This window comes from Oncorhynchus keta, chromosome 15 (assembly GCF_023373465.1).
Source record: "Oncorhynchus keta strain PuntledgeMale-10-30-2019 chromosome 15, Oket_V2, whole genome shotgun sequence".
Taxonomy (NCBI): Eukaryota; Metazoa; Chordata; class Actinopteri; order Salmoniformes; family Salmonidae; genus Oncorhynchus; species Oncorhynchus keta.
In genome coordinates this window covers 38,330,490-38,350,769 of record NC_068435.1, presented here as the reverse complement: position 1 = coordinate 38,350,769, position 20,280 = coordinate 38,330,490, and the positions used below count along the sequence as shown (strand labels likewise).

The window sequence follows — 20,280 nt, the reverse complement described above, 5'->3', positions numbered from 1 at the left end:
CAAACAATCAGAAAGGTGATTCATCAGAGAAAATGACTTTACCCCAGTCCTCAGCAGTCCAATCCCTGTACCTTTTGCAGAATATCAGTCTGTCCCTGATGTTTTTCCTGGAGAGAAGTGGCTGCCATTCTTAACACCAGGCCATCCTCCAAAAGTCTTCGCCTCACTGTGCGTGCAGATGCACTGACACCTGCCTGCTGCCATTCCTGAGCAAGCTCTGTACTGGTGGTGCCCCGATCCCGCAGCTGAATCAACTTTAGGAGAAGGTCCTGGCACTTGCTGGACTTTCTTGGGCACCCTGAAGCCTTCTTCACAACAATTGAACCGCTCTCCTTGAAGATCGTGATGATTCGATAAATGGTCAATTTAGGTGCAATCTAACTGGCAGCAATATCCTGTGAAGCCCTTTTTGTGCAAAGCAATGATGACGGCATGTGTTCCCTTGCAGGTAACCATTGTTGACAGAGCAAGAACAACGATTCCAAGCGCCACCCTCCTTTTGAAGCTTCCAGTCTGTTATTCGAACTCAACCAGCACGACAGAGTGATCTCCAGCCTTGTCCTCGTCAACACTCACACCTGTGTTAACGAGAGAATCACTGACATGATGTCAGCTCGTCCTTTTGTGGCAGGGCTGAAATGCAGTGGAAAAGTATTTTGGGGATTCAGTTCATTTTCATGGCAAAGATATAATTGCATTTCACCTGATCACTCTTCATCACATTCTGGAGTATATGCAAATTGCCATCATACAAACTGAGGCAGCAGACTTTGTGAAAATTAATATTTGTGGAATTCTCAAAACTTTTGGCCATGACTGTACACCTGTTGTATTCGGCGCATGTGACTAATAAAATGTGATTTGATTATTTATTTTTCATGCTGGTGAGGACCGAGAATCAACTCTCACATAGGTAAGTGGTGAGATTTGCAAAGGCAGGATACTCTTAGACAGCCCTATCCAGAAATCTGTCAGAGGCCTCTGATTAAATTCAATTTTCATAGAAGCGCTTGTTGCAATGATATCGGTGGACTGGAGGCAGGACATGAAAGGGAAAACAAATCCAGTTGTTTGTGTCATTCGTTTTGGGAAAGTACCTGCGTACCCAGCTCACTCAAGTGCTTCGCTATATCACATTCAACATTGTCCGTAAGCTTGAATTCACTTGCACATAAAAAATCCTACGATTGTGGAAAGACCTGTATCCTCGTCAATGCAGACAGAGAAGAGCTCCAACCTTTTATTCATAGCCTCAATTTTATTCTGCATTTTGAATATACTTGCAGAGTCCCTGTAATCCTAAATTCAGATTATTCAGGCAAGAAAAAACATTGCCCGGATAGGCCAGACATGTGAGAAACTTGTCATCGTGCAAGCGGTCAGACAAGTGAAAATTATGGTCAGTAAAGAAAACTAAGCTCGTCTTTCAATTTTTTCAAATGTGTCAAAACTTTGTCCCTTGATACCCAGCGCACTTTGGTATGTTGTAAAAGCATTACCTGGTCGCTGCCCATATTATTTCATAATGCAGAAAATAGAGGAGAGTTCAGGGGCCTTGCTTTAAAAAAAAAAACGATTTTCACTGTTGTGTCCAAAATGTCTTCCAAGCTGTCAGGCATTCCCTCGGCAGCAAGAGCCTCTAGGTGGATGCTGCAGTGTACCCAAGTGGTGTCGGGAGCAACTGCTTGAACGCGCATTACGACTCCACTATGTCTCCCTGTCATGGCTTTTGCGCCATCAGTAGTTACCAACATATCTTGACCACCAAAGTCCATTCGATGTCACAAAGCTGTTCAGTACTTTAAAAATATAGTCTCCTGTTGTCCTGATTTCCAGTGACATGCAGAAGAGGATGTCTTCCTTAATTGACCCCCCATAAACATAACGGACATATACCAGGAGCTGTGCCAGGCCCACGTCTGTTGACTCATCCAGCTGTAAGGCATATAATTCACTGGCTTGTATGCAAAGCAGTAATTGTTTCAAAACACCTCCTTCCATGTCACTGATGCATCGTGAAACAGTGCAGGTGTAGTACTATTGGTAGTAGCAGTACTACCAGTGGAGCTGGTATATGTCTCTATGGACGTGGGCCTGAATGAGCAGCAGCTACGTTTGGCTACATACAGTGGAATTCCCACAAGAGAGTAATGGGTCATGTGATTGGATGTTTATTATTTGACCAGGCTACCTGTGTTTGTTACTGAATATTTATTTTGCTGAATACTTGATAGTTGAATATGATTTCTGGCAGTGAAACAAGGCTACTCAGGGGACAAAAAAACCTCACCCAAATGTTTAGCCCCGTTGGAAAATCTAAATGATCTGTTAGAAAATGTGACCGCATTTTGTATTTGGCGTACCCCCGATGGCATTGCGTACCCCAGTTTGGGAATAGCCAGGCTAGAGGGAGTAAAGCCACAGAGATCCTAATCAATTGTAAAAAAAAATCTCTTGGAAGACATACCTGCAGTTGCTTAATGGTGTCCCCTCCCCTTCCAATGACCAGGCCCACTTTGCTGGCTGGGATGAGCATCTCTTGGACTGAGCTGTTGCTCTCAGCCTCGCTGTGGAACCCTGGGCCGTTCCGACAGCGTTCCACTATCTGACCAAGCATTCTCTTGGCCTGCCTGGTGGAGTGCAAATGGTATCAATGAATTATAGATGACGGAATGTATTATCACCGAAACCAATTAAATATTGTACTGATTTCCTACAACGACTGTCCTACAGTGTCTCAAGAATTTATCTGAGTGGTCCACAATGTGGTCTCTAAAAATGTATTATGCATTGTCAAAATTGTAGTATTGTGGAGTGACCGTTAAATATATATATTTTTACTTAATTCCAACAGGGTTACAGTTGATACTGTGAGCATCTATAGACCGTAAATAAGGGGACTTCCCACATAAATTGGGACCATTAAATGCAATAGGGTACACTCAAGACGGAAACATAGTTATTTTCAAAATGACAAAGGATGTCAACGGTTCTTTACTGAGTTTATAGAATTTAACATGTTCAACCGTCAATATAGAAACTCACTCAATGCTCTCAGGGGTTCCAGTGAGGGAGCAGGCTCTGTCCATCATACCTCCACTCTCTACCATGACAAACAGACATTACAGTCAGAATCATGTATAGAACAGCATACAGTTAAAGGAGTCAAGTTTCCAAGATAGAGCCCTTTCAGTATTGAGCAAAAACAGTCATGATAATCCATTTTGCATTACTGACAGCGCATCAAGCTAGCTGACAACACTCATACTATATGTTGCTGAGATATTCAACTAAAAGCACTCTGACATTGGTTATTATATCATATGAAGGTTGGAAGTGTGTGTAGTCAGACATTATGGGACATATTGATGGCTGCTTACCAGACGCAATTTGAATCTTACACCCGGACTCCAGCTGGATTCTTGTAATTTGTTCTCCTCCTCTGCCTATGACTAAAATAAATGGGAGGAGAGGAAAATAAAAGTGGGATGGGAGAGGAGAAAATAGTTCAGGTAATGTGTCGGACAAAATAAATACTAGGGCTGACCCTGTTAAAGTCGACTGGTTGATTGTTTGGTCGATAGGCTGATGGTTTAACAGTATTTGATTTGTCGAGCAGTCGCAAATAGATTGGTTTCTTTCATGGCACATGACACCAGTCTGATTTGAGCCTGGCTTAGTGGACTAATCCATTGAGGAGGCCACGGGGAGATGACACAGTCCAAGAAGGGGTGTGGCTAAGATGATTGGTTTCTTTCATGGCACATGACACCAGTCTGATTTGCGCCTGGCTTAGTGGACTAATCCATTGAGGAGGCCGCGGGGAGATGACACAGCCCAAGAAGGGGTGTGGCTAAGATGATTGGTTTCTTTCATGGCACATGACACCAGTCTGATTTGAGCCTGGCTTAGTGGACTAATCCATTGAGGAGGCCGCAGGGAGATGACACAGTCCAAGAAGGGGTGTGGCTAAGATGATTGGTTTCTTTCATGGCACATGACACCAGTCTGATTTGCGCCTGGCTTAGTGGACTAATCCATTGAGGAGGCCGCGGGGAGATGACACAGTCCAAGAAGGGGTGTGGCTAAGATGATTGGTTTCTTTCATGGCACATGACACCAGTCTGATTTGCGCCTGGCTTAGTGGACTAATCCATTGAGGAGGCCGCGGGGAGATGACACAGTCCAAGAAGGGGTGTGGCTAAGATGCATAAGCCACATCTCTCTCCAGAATGAGCTCTCTCCTGCCATTTCATTCACATTCATTGTGACAAATGTTAGCCTTTGAGCGTTAGTGCATCAATTCCTCATTACATATCACCAGTAGTAGCCTACATTTACCGTTAATCCCCATAATTTCTTAACTACTTTGTTATTTGGTTGGGGTCATTTCTGTTAATGCATTCAATATATTGTTACAGTTGTTTACCGTTCTGATTTTCAGAGTAGACACCTTGTTTGCATAGATCACAACCTATGCTACTCTTGTGAGAAAGAAGTTTAGGTTTATTTCATTCCATTTACGAGTTGTCAAGTTATTCTTTGTCTTTTGTTTTGAGCGCTCCTGTCAATGTTGAGTAAGGACGCGCACCTGATTACGCATTTAGAAGTAGGCCGAGCTACCGAACCTGTGACCTGTGTGCAAATGTAGGTCTATAAATGTGCCCATTTGGGGATGTCTAATAGTATTTCTGATTGAATAAAAGCTGCAATATGTAACTTTTTGGGTGGCATGACCAAATTCATATAGAAATATGTGTTATCTGTCATTCTCATTGCAAGCAAGTCTAAGAAACAGTAGATCTGTTTTATGTGGGCTATTTCTATGTTTCCAGGTCTTAAGTTTAGTTTTTGCATCTTTTACTTTAGGTTTTGTACACCAGCTTCAAACAGCTGAAAATACAATGTTAATTTTAGATTTTCTTTCTTTTGGTTAGGCTCTCAGGCTCCCTCAAATAATTTGCGTGTCCTCCTAAATTAATCAAACAGTGTGCTTAAAGCATAACAACAAACTCAGTACATATAGTTGATTTTATTACAACACAGGCACGCAGTGTGTCTACACATTTGAACATTTCCACCAATCGATTGGTCAAAAGACGACGACTCTCGGTCTGACATTGTATTTCGTCAGGGACAACACTAATGAATACATCCTTAACATAATTCAAAACAAAGCATACAAAGACAAAACCATCCCAAACCACAGAGCACACCTCCCATAACATGTACTTACTGAATCCAACCATTCTATCAGGCACTTTAAAGTCTTCTGTCATGACAGCCCTAAATGACAAAAGGGTGAAAAGAGACAAAATATATCAAATAGAAAGGCCAGCAGATGATTACATTCCATCACTCCATTCAACAATGTGAACTACACTGAACAAAAATATAAATGCAACATCTTAAGTGCTGGTCCCATGTTTCATTAAATAAAAAATGCCTTTAATGTTCCATACGCACAAAAAAACTAATTTCTCAAAAATGTGCACAAATTTGCTTACCTCCCTGTTAGTTAACATTTCTCCTTTGCCAAGATAATCCATCCACCTGACAGGTGTGGCATATCTAGATTCTGATTAAACATCACGGTCATTACACAGGTGCAACTTGTGCTGGGGACAATAAAAGGCTCAAATGTGCAGTTGTCACAACACAATGCCACAGATGTCATGTTGAGGGAGCGTGCAATTGGCATGCTGACTGAAGGAATGTCCTCCAGAGTTGTTGCCAGATAATTAAATGTTAATTTCTCTACCATAAGCCGCCTTCAACATCGTTTTATAGAATTTGGCACTGCATCCAACCGGCATCAACCACAGACTGGCGTCAGTATGGCGTCATGTGGGCGAGCGGTTTGCTGATGTCAACGATGTGAACAGAGTGCCCCATGGTGGTGGTGGTGTTATGGCATGGGCAGGCATAAGCTCCGGACAACGAACACAATTGCATTTTATTGATGGCAATTTGAATACACAGAAATACCGTGACGAGATCTTGAGGCCCATTGTGAGGCCCATTTCTTTTTAAGGTATCTGTGACTAACAGATGCATATCTGTATTCCCAGTCATGCAAAATCCATAGATTAGGGCCGAATTAATTTATTTCAATTGACAGATTTCTTTATATGAACTGTAAAATATTTGAAATTGTTAAATGTTGCGTTTATATTTTTGTTCAGTATCTATAATACTTTGAAAATATAGTAAAGTCTAACAAAACAGTGATGCTGAGCACCAATCATTATCTGGTCTCAGTACTTCAGTGCTATCCCACTGGGGATCCAAAGTTATGTCTTTGGGTTGGACAGTAAGCTAAAATGACGTGGAGGAGGGGGAATCATCGCACAGATTTCTCAATCAATACCTATTTAGTCTGTCAATACAGCGAGTAAATTGGTGCTGGCTACAGGCTTACCTTTGATGTACCATGGCTCCCAGCTGGTTACCTACTGTGAGGGAAAGACAAGAGCCAACCAGGGATGGGACCAGAGCCAGATGGAGATGCAGTGGAGAGGGAAAAAGATTAGAAAGATTAACTGCATCCTGCACCTGTGCCAAAGAGCCCAAAGAGTTATGCGCCTGGGCAGAGGGTGAAAATTATGAGATGGATCTGTCAATATTTGTTTTAATATCAGACACACAGCTGGATGGCAAAGTAAAGTGTGTGTGCAATACACCACCCCACTAGGAGATGAGCCTATGACAGGTATAAAGTTGAGTATGCTAGCTAAGCTAACCCCCTCCCAGTTAATAGCATATTAGACATGCCTCCCTCTGGCCAGAACCCAAAGCTAGGGGAAGAAGCTTGGGACGGCACCGAGTCCAGCTATTCCTTCAACATTAACAAACCAGAGACAATAATAGGCTACAACAGGCCGAAAACAACTGACGGAGAAGCCGAGAGGGCCCATCCGCAATGCAGCGTATCAGCCCAGATGAGTAAAGGATACACTACACCACTTCTTTTTATGATGACATTTAGCCAAAGTTAAAAATAAAAAAAGAGTCTTAAGTCTAATTGAAATGCCCATTAGTTGAATGAATCCAAGAATAAAATTGCAAGCAGCAATGAACAGGGTTCACAGGATGAGGACAAGATCAGATGGATAACAAAGCAAGCACTATCATGTGGGAACTATCTTCCTTATAAAGCAATCAGTAAAGTTTAGTCTAGTGCTGTAGGTTGATTATCTTTGAATGCAGCAGGTAATCATTCTTAAAGGGATACTTTGGGATTTTGGCAACGAGGCCCTTTACCTACTTCCCCAGTCAGATGAACTCGTGTTTGTATGTCTCTCTGTGTCCAGTATAAAGGAAGGTAAGAGGTAGTTTCGCAAGCCAACGCTAATTAGAGAGTTATGCTAGTTTGCAAATAGTATCCATGAGTTAATCTGACTGCGGGGAAGCAGATAAAGGGCCTCATTGCCAAAATCCCAAAGTATCCCTTAACGTGTTCACTTAATGTATTGAGTTTATATACCAGTTTCCCAAGTGGAACTGCGGTCTAAGGCACTGCATCTCAATGCTGTATCACAAGCAGACGGGATTGGGAGTACCATAGGGCAGTGCCGTCAACGTAAATAAGAATTTGTTCTTAACTGACTTTCCTAGTTAAATAAAACTTTAAAAAGTTGATAGGCCAGAGTGAAGTGAATTTAAAGTGGTTTATTGAATTTAAAGTGAATTTAAAAAGTGGTTTATTAAAACGGACACATTAATCTGATTTGCCTTTTACCATGGGCCTACATATTGAATTTGGTGTAACATTTTTAAAATAGATTTTCCTCTATTCTAAAGGACCTTATGGGCCAGTGAGGCAAATGTATTCCCCATGAGGAAAAACACCTACGTAAAAAGGTCCAAGTCTCTAGGTCAAATGGGGCGACGGATACAAAGATTTAAGTGGGGATTTAGCCAGGATAGGCCGTCATTATAAATAAGATTTAGTTCTTAACTGACTTGCCTAGTTAAATAAGGGTTAAATAAAACCATTTTAAAAAGTTGATAGGCCAATGTGGAGCGAAGTGGTTTATTCAATGGACACATTAATCTGAGTCTGGGTAGCCAGGCAAAGCATCGCTGTGAATCTCTAATAATATAATTTACATTTACGTCATTTAGCAGACACTCTTATCCAGAGCGACTTACAGTAGTAGTGAGTGCATACATTTTTATACTAGTGCCCCGTGGGAATCGAACCCACAACCGTGGCGTTGCAAGTGCCATGCTCTACCAACTGAGCTACACCGGACTACAGTAACATCTAACTCTGAATTTACGAACAACCCAGAGCACACTAACACAGTGGAGGCAATTTATGAACGCGCCCTTAGCTAGTTGACAATCAAATGTACACTGCTCAAAAAAATAAAGGGAACACTTAAACACAATGTAACTCCAAGTCAATCACACTTCTGTGAAATCAAACTGTCCACTTAGGAAGCAACACTGATTGACAATACATTTCACATGCGGTTGTGCAAATGGAATAGACAACAGGTGGAAATTATAGGCAATTAGCAAGACACCCCCAATAAAGGAGTGGTTCTGTAGGTGGTGACCACAGACCACTTCTCAGTTCCTATGCTTCCTGGCTGATGTTTTGGTCACTTTTGAATGCTGGCGGTGCTTTCACTCTAGTGGTAGCATGAGACGGAGTCTACAACCCACACAAGTGGCTCAGGTAGTGCAGCTCATCCAGGATGACACATCAATGCGAGCTGTGGCAAGAAGGTTTGCTGTGTCTGTCAGCGTAGTGTCCAGAGCATGGAGGCGCTACCAGGAGACAGGCCAGTACACCAGGAGACATGGAGGAGGCCGTAGGAGGGCAACAACCCAGCAGCAGGCAGGACCGCTACCTCTGCCTTTGTGCAAGGAGGAGCAGGAGGAGCACTGCCAGGGCCCTGTAAAATGACCTCCAGCAGGCCACAAATGTGCATGTGTCTGCTCAAACAGTCAGAAACAGACTCCATGAGGGTGGTATGAGGGCCCGACGTCCACAGGTGGGGGTTGTGCTTACAGCCTAACACCGTGCAGTACGTTTGGCATTTGCCAGAGAACACCAAGATTGGCAAATTCGCCACTGGCGACCTGTGCTCTTCACAGATGAAAGCAGGTTCACACTGAGCACATGTGACAGAGTCTGGAGACGCCGTGGAGAACGTTCTGCTGCCTGCAACATCCTCCAGCATGACCGGTTTGGCGGTGGGTCAGTCATGGTGTGGGGTGGCATTTCTTTGGGGGGCCGCACAGCCCTCCATGTGCTCGCCAGAGGTAGCTTGACTGCTATTAGGTACCGAGATGAGATCCTCAGACCCCTTGTGAGACCATATACTGGTGCGGTTGGCCCTGGGTTCCTCCTAATGCAAGACAATGCTAGACCTCATGTGGCTGGAGTGTGTCAGCAGTTCCTGCAAGAGGAAGGCATTGATGCTATGGACTGGCCCGCCCGTTCGCCAGACCTGAATCCAATTGAGCAATTGATCCAATTGTTGCACCAGAGTGTCCAGGAGTTGGCGGATGCTTTAGTCCAGGTCTGGAAGGAGATCCCTCAGGAGACCATCCGCCACCTCATCAGGAGCATGCCCAGGCGTTGTAGGGAGGGTCATACAGGCACGTGGAGGCTACACACACTACTGAGCCGCATTTGGACTTGTTATAAGGACATTACATCAAAGTTGGATCAGCCTGTAGTGTGGTTTTCCACTTTAATTTTGAGTGTGACTCCAAATCCAGACCTCCATGGGCTGATACATTTGATTTCCATTGATAATTTTTGTGTGATTTTGTTGTCAGCACATTCAACTATGTAAAGAAAAAAGTATTTAATAAGAATATTTCATTCATTCAGATCTAGGGTGTGTTATTTTAGTGTTCCCTTTATTTTTTTGAGCAGTGTATTATCAAATAGATATTTGAAAAACACCTTGAGGATTGATTATAAAAAACGTTTGCCATGTTTCTGTCGATATTATGGATATAATTTTGAATTTTTGTCTATGTTGTCGTGACCGCTATTTCCGGTGGATTCCTGGGCATAACGCATCAAACTAACGGAGGTATTTGGATATAAAAAATATATTTATCGAACAAAAGGAAAATTTGCTGTCTAAATTTGAGTCTCGTGAGTGAAAACATCCGAGGATCATCAAAGGTAAACGATTGCTTTTCTGATCTTCGTGACCAAGTTACCTGCCGCTAGGTGTACATAATGTTTTTCTAGTATATCGATAAACTTCCACAAACGCTTGTATTGTTTTCGCTGTAAAGCATAATTTCAAAATCTGAGACGACAGGGTGATTAACAAAAGGCTAAGCTGTGTTTCGCTATATTTCATGAATATGAATCATTTCTGGTAAGATTATTTGACCGTTGCGCTATGCTATTTAGCATAGTTGATGACAATTATCCCGGATTCAGGAATGGTGGTTCCAAGAGGTTATTAGGGAAGGAAGAAGCCACTGCTCCAAAACCACCATAAAAAAAGCCAAGACTACGGTTTGCAACTGCACATGGGGAAAAAGATCATACTTTTTGGAGAAATGTCTTCTGGTCTGATGAAACAAAAATAGAAGTGTTTGACCATAATGACTACCGTTATATTTGGAGGAAAAAGTGGGAGGATTGCAAGCTGAAGAACACCATCCCAACCGTGAAGCACGAGGGTGGCAGCATCATGTTGTGGGTGTGCTTTGCTGAAGGAGGGACTGGTGCACTTCACAAAATAGATGGCGTCATGAGGCAGGAAAATTAGGTGGATATATTGAAGCAACATCTCAAAACATCAGTCAGGAAGTTAAAGCTGGTCTTCCAGATCTTCCAAATGGACAATGACCTCGAGCATACTTCCAAAGTTGTGGCAAAATGGCTTAAGGACAACAATGTCAAGGTATGTGGCCATCACAAAGCTCTGACATCAATCCCATTGAAAGTTTTTGGGCAGAACTGAAAAGGCTTTTGCGAGCAAAGAGGCCTACAAACCTGAAGCCTGTCAGGAGGAATGGGCCGAAATACACCCAACTTATTGTGGGAAGCATGTGGAAGGCTACCCAAAACATTTGACCCAAGTTAAACATTTTAAAGGCAATGCTACCAAATACTAATTGAGTGTATGTAAACTTCTGACCCACTGGGAATGTGAAGAAAGAAATAAAACCTTATGATTTGGTCACACCTAATGTTTTTTCTTTCTCGTGGGTTTGTTTTGAGTTGTCAGCCTGATGACGGTTCATTTCAATGGCAGCTTTTTGGACTTCATATTGAGGGTTAAATGCAACAGATTCCAAATGCCACACTTGAAATCAACTCTAGACATTTTATCTGCTTACTTGTAAATTGCCTAATGAGGGGATAAAACACACCTGGACATGGAACAGCTGAGCGGCCAATTGTCCAATTACTTTTGGTCCCTTAGAAAGGGGGGACCACATGTAAAAAGTCCTGTAATTCCTACACCGTCCACCCGATTTGGATGTAAAAACCAACAAATTATTAATCATTTAATTTCAACTCCAGTATGCTGTGGTAGACAGCCAAAAGAAAAATTTGGTCAATGCCCAAATATTTATGGACATGACTCCATATTTCAGATAATTCAAAGTATCTACCCTTTGCCTTGACAGCTTTGCACACACAACCAGGTTCATGAGGAATGCTTTTCCAACAGCCTTGAAGTAGTTCACACATATGCTGAGCACTTGTTGGCAGCTTTTCCTTCACTCTGCGGTCTAACTAATCCCAAACCATCTCAATTGGGTTGAGGTCGGGGGATTGAGGAGGCCAGGTCATCTGATGCAGCACTCCATCACTCTCCTTCTTGGTCAAATAGCCCTTACACAGCCTGGAGGTGTGTTTTGGGTCATTGTCCTGTTGAAAAACAATGATAGTCCCACTAAGTGCAAACCAGATGGGATGGCGTATCGCTACAGGATGCTGTGGTAGCCATGCTGGTGTGCCTTGAATTCTAAATAAATCACAGACAGTGTCACCAGCAAAGCACCCCCACACCTCCTCCTCCATGCTTCCCGGTGGGAACCACAAATGCGGAGATCATTAGTTCACCTACTCTGCATCTCACAAAGACATGGCGATTGGAACCAGAAATCTCAAATTTAGACTCATCAGACCAACGGACTGATTTCCACCGGTCTAATGTCCATTGCTTGTGTTTCTTGGCCCAAGCAAGTCTATTCTCCTTATTGGTGTCCCTTAGTAGTTGTTTCTTTGCAGCAATTCGAGCATGAAGGCCTGATTCACACAGTCTCCTCTGAACAGTTGGTGTTGAGATATGTCTCTTACTTGAACTCTGTGAAGCATTTATTTGAGCTGAAATTTCTGAGGCTGGTAACTCTAACTTATCCTCTGCAGCAGAGGTAAGTCTGGGTCTTCTTTTCATGTGGAAGTCATCATGAGAGCAAGTTTCATCATAGGACTTGAAGGTTTTTGCGTCTGCATTTGAGAAACTTTAGAAGTTCTTGAAAGTTCTTGACTGACCTTCATGTCTTCAAGTAATGATGGACCGTCGTTTCTCTTTGCTTATTTGAGCTGTTCTTCTCATAATATAACTTGGTCTTTTACTAGACAGCCCTATCGTCTGTATACCAGCCCTACCTTGTCACAACACAACTGACTGGCTCAAACGCATTAAGGAAATAAATTCCACAAACTAACTTAACAAGGCACACCTGTTAATTGAAATGCATTCCAGGTGAATACCTCATGAATCTGGATGAGAGAATTCCAAGTGTGCAAAGCTGTCATCAAGGCAAAGGGTGGCTACTTTGAAGAATCTCAAATATATTTTGATTTGTACAACACTTTATTGGTTACTATATGATTCCATATAAGTTATTTCATAGTTTTGATGGTTTCACTATTAATCTGCAATGTAGAAAATAGTAAAAAATAAAGAAAAACCCTGGAATGAGAAGGTGTGTCCAAACCTTTAACTAGCACTGTAAGTTGAAACAGAACTAAAAACAATTCTAAGTAGAATAAAAACATTTTAAACTGAGGTAAACCTTAACACTTGGACATGAACATTTCTGATCCAAAATTTTGAAAGCGTTTACTATTGGCTTCTATGGTATGTGTTTCGAAAATTGTTACGATAACCGACAAAACGTTCATGAACTCGTTTGGAGGTAAGAAGATTAAAACATTGTGAAAACCATAGGAAACTATCCTTTTAAATCTTTGGCGGGAGAGAAATGGAGGTTACCTCCATCTTCCACCGAACGCTTCTGTCCCCCATAGCCATACATGGAGGGGTCTACAATCTGCTCATTCCCCATCTTTGCTGCCATCTGAAAGGTGAGGAAAAATAATAATAATTACTTCACAGATTTTCTATACAACAATTCTATACAACAATTCATTGTATCCATTGTTGCATTACACACAAATGGCTAATTGCATTAAGTTTTCCCAAATTGCTAGTGCTATGACCACATTACATTTTAGTCACATACATTAGGGTTAAATGGATACTTCAGGATTTTGGCAATGTACCTTTATCTAATTCCCCCAGAGTCAGATGAACTCATGGATATCATTTTTATTACTCTGTGTCTAGTATGAAGTTAGAGGTAGTTTTGTGATCAAATGCAAACTAGTAGATACCCATAGACTTCCAGGCATTGCTCTAATGCTAGTTTGCATTTGTTCTTGAAACTACCTCTAATTTCCTTCTTACTAGACACTTTTTATTTGATTTTAACTTTCGACCAATCGATTATATAGACACATCTATTGTGTTTTAATCAAATAAAGTATATGCACTGAGCTTGTCTGATGGTTTAAGCGCACTGTTTGATGAAATAATAGAAGTAGAAGCATTTCGCTACACTCACATTAATATCTGCTAACCATGTGTATGTGAACAATAAAATGTTATTTGAATAATTAAGACAAATGACTAGCGGGAGTCCAACTCAACTTATTTGATTGTGCTGGGCTCGGCTCAGACTTGCTGCACTGGGTTTTAAAAAATGACAGTGACTAAACTAGCACCCATTGTCTCGCTCTCCTCCCTGCTGCAGTGACCACCACAGAACATCAAGTGTTTATTGCGCTGTCCGTGTTTCTGAAACTGCAACATAATTACAGCCATTTCTGGCTTTAAAGTTCTGTTACTGAAACCCCTCATTTGTTTAGGAAAAGCATTCCCGATTCCACCAACCCTTGCTCTGTTTCCGTGACCCATGCACATGAACAATAGGGCCTGACCTATAGCATATCATAATCACGTCTCACATCAATAAATTGGTTATAACAAACAGATGTCTCAAGTTGAGGGAATGTGCAATTGGTATGCTGATAGCAGGAATGTCCAACAGAGCTGTGCCAGAGAATTGAATGTTAATTTCTATACCATAAGCCGTCACCAACATTGTTATAGAGAATTTGGCAGTACGTCACAACCACAGATCACGTGTAATCACGCCAGCCCAGGACCTTCACATCCAGCTTCTCTTTTGTGGGGAAAAACCCATTATGATTGGCTGGGCCTGGCTCCCCAGTGGGTGGGCTTTGCTCCTAAGTGTGTGTGTGGGGGTGGGGCTACGCCCTCCCAGCCAGCCCAAGGCTGCGCCCCTGCCCAGTCATGTGAAATCCATAGATATGGGTATCATTTATTTATTTCAATTGACTGACTTTCTATGAACTGTAACTCAGGTAAAATCTTTGAAGTTGTTGCATGTTGTGTTCATAATTCTGTTTAGTATAATTTGACCGTTTAGAACAATGTAAACACTAAACAAATAAGCGTACCAGAGTCTGTTTTTTGTCAAGCCTTTATTACAGCAAAGACTCAAAGCAGTTGCATTCATTCTTGAATGCAATTTCCAAAATAGAATGGTTTATTTATTGCAGGCCAGTCAAGTTCATCCACACTGATCTTGACAAACTATTTCTGTATGGACCTCGCTTTGTGCACATGGGCATTGTCATGTTGAAACATGAAAGGGCTTCATACATCTGTTGCCTCAAAGTTACCAAAAATGTCATTGTATGCTGTAGGTAGCTTCCCTTCAACTGGAACTAAGGGGCCTAACCCAAACCATGAACTACAGCCCCAGCCCATTCATTATTCATCCTCCACCAAACTTTACAGTTGGCAGTATGCATTCGGGCAGGTAGCGTTCTCCTGGCATCCGCCAAACCCAGATTCACCCGTCGGACTGCCAGATGGTTTATCACTCCAGAGAACACGTTTCCACTGCTCTGGAATACAATGGCGGTGGGCATTACGCCACTCCAGCCGATGCTTGGCATTGGCCATGTAGTGTAGCAACATGGTCTAGGAAAAGGCTCCAATTGAACAGCGCACTGATGTGTTTCAGAACCATGAACAGCGACCACTATCCAACGCAGGAGAAAGTGCATTTGTTCTGAAATAATATAACTGTTATTAGCGATGCACCATTCTTCTTAGGTAAAATAACCATTAACAACTTCAGCAGCACGTCTTAAAGTGGACTGTGCCATCCCCACAGCCTCCACAACGTATTAGTCCACTCAGACAGGCACGAATCAGACAGGTGTCTTAGAAGAAACAAAAATGATAGACATAAAAATGATATCCACGACTTCTCCTGACTCTAGGGACGTAGATAAAGGGTCTCGTTGACAAAATCCCAAAATATGCCTGTAAGTGCCTTTGCTCAAGGGCACATCGACATATTTTTCACCTAGTTGGCTTTGGGATTCAAAACAGCGACCCTTTGGTTGCTGGTCTTATGCTCTTAACCGCTAGGCTACCTGCCACCCCAGGGTAGCCTAGTGGTCTTATGCTCTTAACCCCAGGATAGCCTAGTGGTCTTATGCTCTTAACCGCTAGGCTACCTACCTGCCGCCCCAGGGTAACCTAGTGGTCTTATGCTCTTAACCGCTAGGCTACCTGGCGCCTCAGCGTAGCCTAGTGGTCTTGTGCTCTTAACCGCTAGGCTACCTACCTGCCACCCCAGGGTAACCTAGTGGTCTTATGCTCTTAACCGCTAGGCTACCTACCTGCCGCCCCAGGGTAACCTAATGGTCTTATGCTCTTAACCGCTAGGCTACCTACCTGCCAACCCAGGGTAACCTAGTGGTCTTATGCTCTTTACCGCTAGGCTACCTACCACCCCAGGGTAACCTAGTGGTCTTATGCTCTTAACCGCTAGGCTACCTACCTGCCACCCCAGGGTAACCTAGTGGTCTTATGCTCTTAACCGCTAGGCTACCTACCTGCCGCCCCAGGGTAACCTAATGGTCTTATGCTCTTAACCGCTAGGCTACCTACCTGCCGCCCCAGGGTAACCTAGTGGTCTTATGCTCTTAACCGCTAGGCTACCTGCCGCCCCAGGGTAACCTAATGGTCTTATGCTCTTAACCGCTAGGCTACCTACCTGCCGCCCCAGGGTAACCTAGTGGTCTTATGCTCTTAACCGCTAGGCTACCTACCTGCCGCCCCAGGGTAACCTAGTGGTCTTATGCTCTTAACCGCTAGGCTACCTACCTGCCGCCCCAGGGTAACCTAGTGGTCTTATGCTCTTAACCGCTAGGCTACCTACCTGCCGCCCCAGGGTAACCTAATGGTCTTATGCTCTTAACCGCTAGGCTACCTGCCGCCCCACATGTCAAGCAAATCCAATATCTGTAGGTCAAAAGCATCATGAGCGCAAGGGCCACCATCTTTTTTAATTTTTAATTTTACCTTTATTTAACCAGGCAAGTCAGTTAAGAACACATTCTTATTTTCAATGACGGCCTGGGAACAGTGGGTTAACTGCCTGTTCAGGGGCAGAACGACAGATTTGTACCTTGTCAGCTCGGGGGTTTGAACTCGCAACCTTCCGGTTACTAGTCCAACGCTCTAACCACTAGGCTACGCTGCCGCCCCGAATAACAACAACACGCAGTTGACTCACCGGGAACTGAAATGTCTAAACCAGCAGTAACCAACTTTATTTATTTTTTTACACGACTACAAAAACATTAACCTAATAAAAACTATTTGTAAGAATGAGTTGTGTGCAGTAGGCCGAATACATTGTCACAGCATATTACCTGACAATATTGTTTTTCTCTGACCATATTATATTTCTGAAAGCAAGCTTTCATTTAAAAAATACATCAGTTGGTGTAGCACTTGCGAGGCACAGCTGAGCATAAATTTGAATTATTCGCTTTTTTATTTTACTGGACGGATGTTACCAGCTTCTGATGGTCATGGTGCTTTCAAGACAACTGGGAACTCGGGTAAAAAAAAAAAACCTGGGGATCAAATCATAACTGCAGGTCATAAAGTCTGAGCTCTAGATCTATGCCTGATTTTCCAAGTTGGATGACATTTAAAAACAGTTTTCCCCAGTTGGATATAGTCCCCCACCCATGAACTTTGAGTTGCCAATGTATGCCGATGCAGTTGTACCATTCTCCTTCCAAATAAATTATTGTCAACTCTTGAGATGATTTTGAATAGTTCAGGGGCAAAGTTATCACCTCTCCATGAGTTTTGGTGCTAAAGTGCAAGTTTCTGTCAAACAATGTAATAGATGGGTCAATCAATCAAAAGTAAATAATGTATATTTTGCACAAGGGAGCACTGTAATATCAGATTTGGCCAGGATAGGCTGTCATAGTTAATAAGAACAAATTATTATTTACAGACTTGCCTAGTTGAATAAAGATTTTTTTTAAATAAGTTTTATCCCTGACCTTTATGTAGCACAAAAAAATAGCCACGTTAGTTATAGTAGTTAGCTAGTAAAAATATGTTTTGCTCGTCCCGAAAAACACTGTTTTATAAAGGTAAAATATAACATAGTACTGAATTAACCTACTCCCTAAACGGGTTCCTAACTAGACACCACCCGCTCCCCAAAGTGTATATCTGGTGCTTGCCAGTTACATAATGGAGCTACAAACTTTGACACTGTCTCAACAGGGGAGGGAGGGGCAACTGGATCAATGTTGTCTACCTACAACTGGGAAACAAAACGGATATCTGTTTAAAAACGAGTGGGTGGGTTTGGAACCTTCGACCACTTGTCACAGATTGTTATGGGTTTCAACCCCAGAACTTCAGTGACTGAACAACAGGTTGCATGTGGACACGTGTAGAAAACGTAGCTAGCTAGTTAGCTACCTAGCTGGATTAACGAAGTCACTTGAAGACATTAACACGGCTAACTACATAAAAACATTGTTTCCTGTCGTGCCCTGTTGTATCCAAAAATGAACAAGCACGAGTATTCATTGCGAACTCGAAACTATTGTGGTTGTCAACTAGCTTAGCATGCTAGTTAGCCGGCTAGGTAACATTAGCTGTCTCGCTAGTGTGTTTTTCCATGAGCGCATAGCATAAACTGGTGATGGGCGAGTTAGAATAAAAGTGTTTTTGTCGTTTAAAAGGCTTAGTTCAAAATCAATCGATTTCTTTGCGAGTGTTTATACTGTTATTACCTGTCGAGCCCGATGTAAAGCGTCGGCGAAGCCGTCAGCTTTCATTCCGGGCTGAGCCACGGAGGCCTGTCCCTGCACCAACTCCGCCATCATCATCATCATCCCCAGACTTCTCAGCTGTTGTTTGTACAATCCGCTTCCGCGTTCGGTCACGTGGAAAAGCACTGCACTGCAAGTTGTTACCACAGCCACAAAGTGAAAAGGCTACATTAAAGACAGTACAGCATGAGTCTAAAATTGCTTCTCCAATAGAAATCCCAGATTACACTTGTAGGCGATGTCATGGCGCGACCTTGGGTAGCAAAATGTACGCGCAGAAACACGGAATGGGGTCTAACGTTTGTTTCACGCCGAATTGCGCATGTGCAGGCAGTCAAACCAGTAATGCATTTGATATAGTTATTTTATACGAAAAAAAACATCACTTTCACGAGGTTGTAGAAATAACATGTTCGACTACTGAAGACATTGGCTCGACTCTAGGCTGTGCCTTTAGAATTTGAGAAAATTAACAACTAAGGAAGAATGTTTCACTTCTCTAACCCCAAACAACAGTTTGGTCTGACTTGCAAAGCGTTTCAGAAAGCATCGAACCAGAGATTTCACCTGTTGAAAAACGTGAAGCATCCAGTTGGCGTTTCCACTCACTACCAAATATGGTGATGAACTGAAGCACAGTGGCCGGCAATGGGAGAAAATAGATTTTGGCAGATATTCTGCAAATGTTCTTATCGATAAAGCATTTGATCTCCAGTCAGTTCTCTATTTCCAAAACTACAACCCGTAACAGGCAGAGTGGACTGAAGTTAGTAGACTTTACACTTTCCCCCAAACAAATGATGGTGTTGTTTAGAAGGAGTACAAGAATGAAATGAGACATTGCACATACTTGCTTCACAGAGTAGGCATTCCCTAAATGAAATGTGCAAAAATGAGCTAGAACGTGCCAATAGGATCATCCTAGCTCGTTCTTGTCTCTGCCCACCTCTTCGCTTCTTCTGCCTGCTGTGATTAATTTGCTCCCATTGGAAAGTAAAGGCTCTGAAGGAAATGGCACCGAAGGAGATGACCTCTGTTTTATGATCCCATAATCAATTGTGCTATTGTGTATGGTTTCTTTTGCGTTATTTGTAGCTTATTTTGTGCATAATGTTTTTGCCACCTTGTCTTATGACCGAAAATAGCTTCTTGATATCAGGGCAGCGATTAGTCACCCTGTACTGGACTGAAGGAATTTTTCTTCTTCAACAAGTCGAATGGGAAGGATTTCCTCCAGACACCCGACAAGGCCCTCATCCCCGTCATTCGCAGGAGGAAAAGAGGAAGGTATCGTGGACGACGGTCCGGGTGCCTTGTAAGGATCCGTCGCCGAGAGGGTAATCTACCTTTACCATCGGTACTATTAGCCAACTTACAATCAATCGATAATAAAATAGATAAACTACGAGCACGTATATCCTACCAATGGGACATTAAAAATGATAATATATTATAGCTGGGCAATATGACGATATATATTGTGTGACGATAGAAAAACGTCTATCATTTCATATTATGCTCTATCGTTTATTTCGTTGTGTTGCAAATCACATTCTTTTTGGCAATATTTTTAGGCCGGTCCCGACAACATGCTCAAACACCACTAACCTCTTTTACCCCCTACGCAATAATCATGTGAAACAGTACGGAGAAAGTCTACGGATGAGACTCCAAAAAGTACAGTTGAGTGCTCAAAACGACTCAGACGTTGCAAGAGGCTTTTGCCAGCGGCACACCATATGGATGTTATGTATGTGAGGGAGGCGAAGTCAGGTGCAGGAGAGCAGAGT

At 42.6% G+C, this 20,280-nt stretch overlaps 1 protein-coding gene and 1 non-coding gene across 7 annotated transcripts in view; both read right to left on the bottom strand.

The window, feature by feature from the left end:
• The window catches only part of LOC118394889 (far upstream element-binding protein 3-like), an 89,689-nt gene extending 70,913 nt beyond the window's left edge, over nucleotides 1-18,776 (bottom strand). The window contains exons 1-7 of one of the 6 annotated variants that reach the window (XM_052463993.1): nucleotides 18,452-18,776; nucleotides 13,227-13,311; nucleotides 6,422-6,455; nucleotides 5,237-5,286; nucleotides 3,381-3,452; nucleotides 3,046-3,103; nucleotides 2,468-2,630 (exon numbers count right to left, since the gene is read on the bottom strand). In XM_052463993.1, the coding sequence (XP_052319953.1) occupies nucleotides 2,468-2,630; nucleotides 3,046-3,103; nucleotides 3,381-3,452; nucleotides 5,237-5,286; nucleotides 6,422-6,455; nucleotides 13,227-13,311; nucleotides 18,452-18,553 (564 nt within the window). In that variant the 5' untranslated portion in view covers nucleotides 18,554-18,776. The remainder of the gene's footprint in view (nucleotides 1-2,467; nucleotides 2,631-3,045; nucleotides 3,104-3,380; nucleotides 3,453-5,236; nucleotides 5,287-6,421; nucleotides 6,456-13,226; nucleotides 13,312-18,451) is intronic. The other 5 variants (XM_052463992.1, XM_052463991.1, XM_035788506.1 and 2 more) reach the window with 5 other exon arrangements.
• Nucleotides 8,187-8,258, bottom strand: trnaa-ugc (transfer RNA alanine (anticodon UGC)). Its single transcript has one exon. It is a non-coding gene; the product is annotated as a tRNA-Ala (tRNA).
• Nucleotides 18,777-20,280: the final 1,504 nt, after the last annotated feature.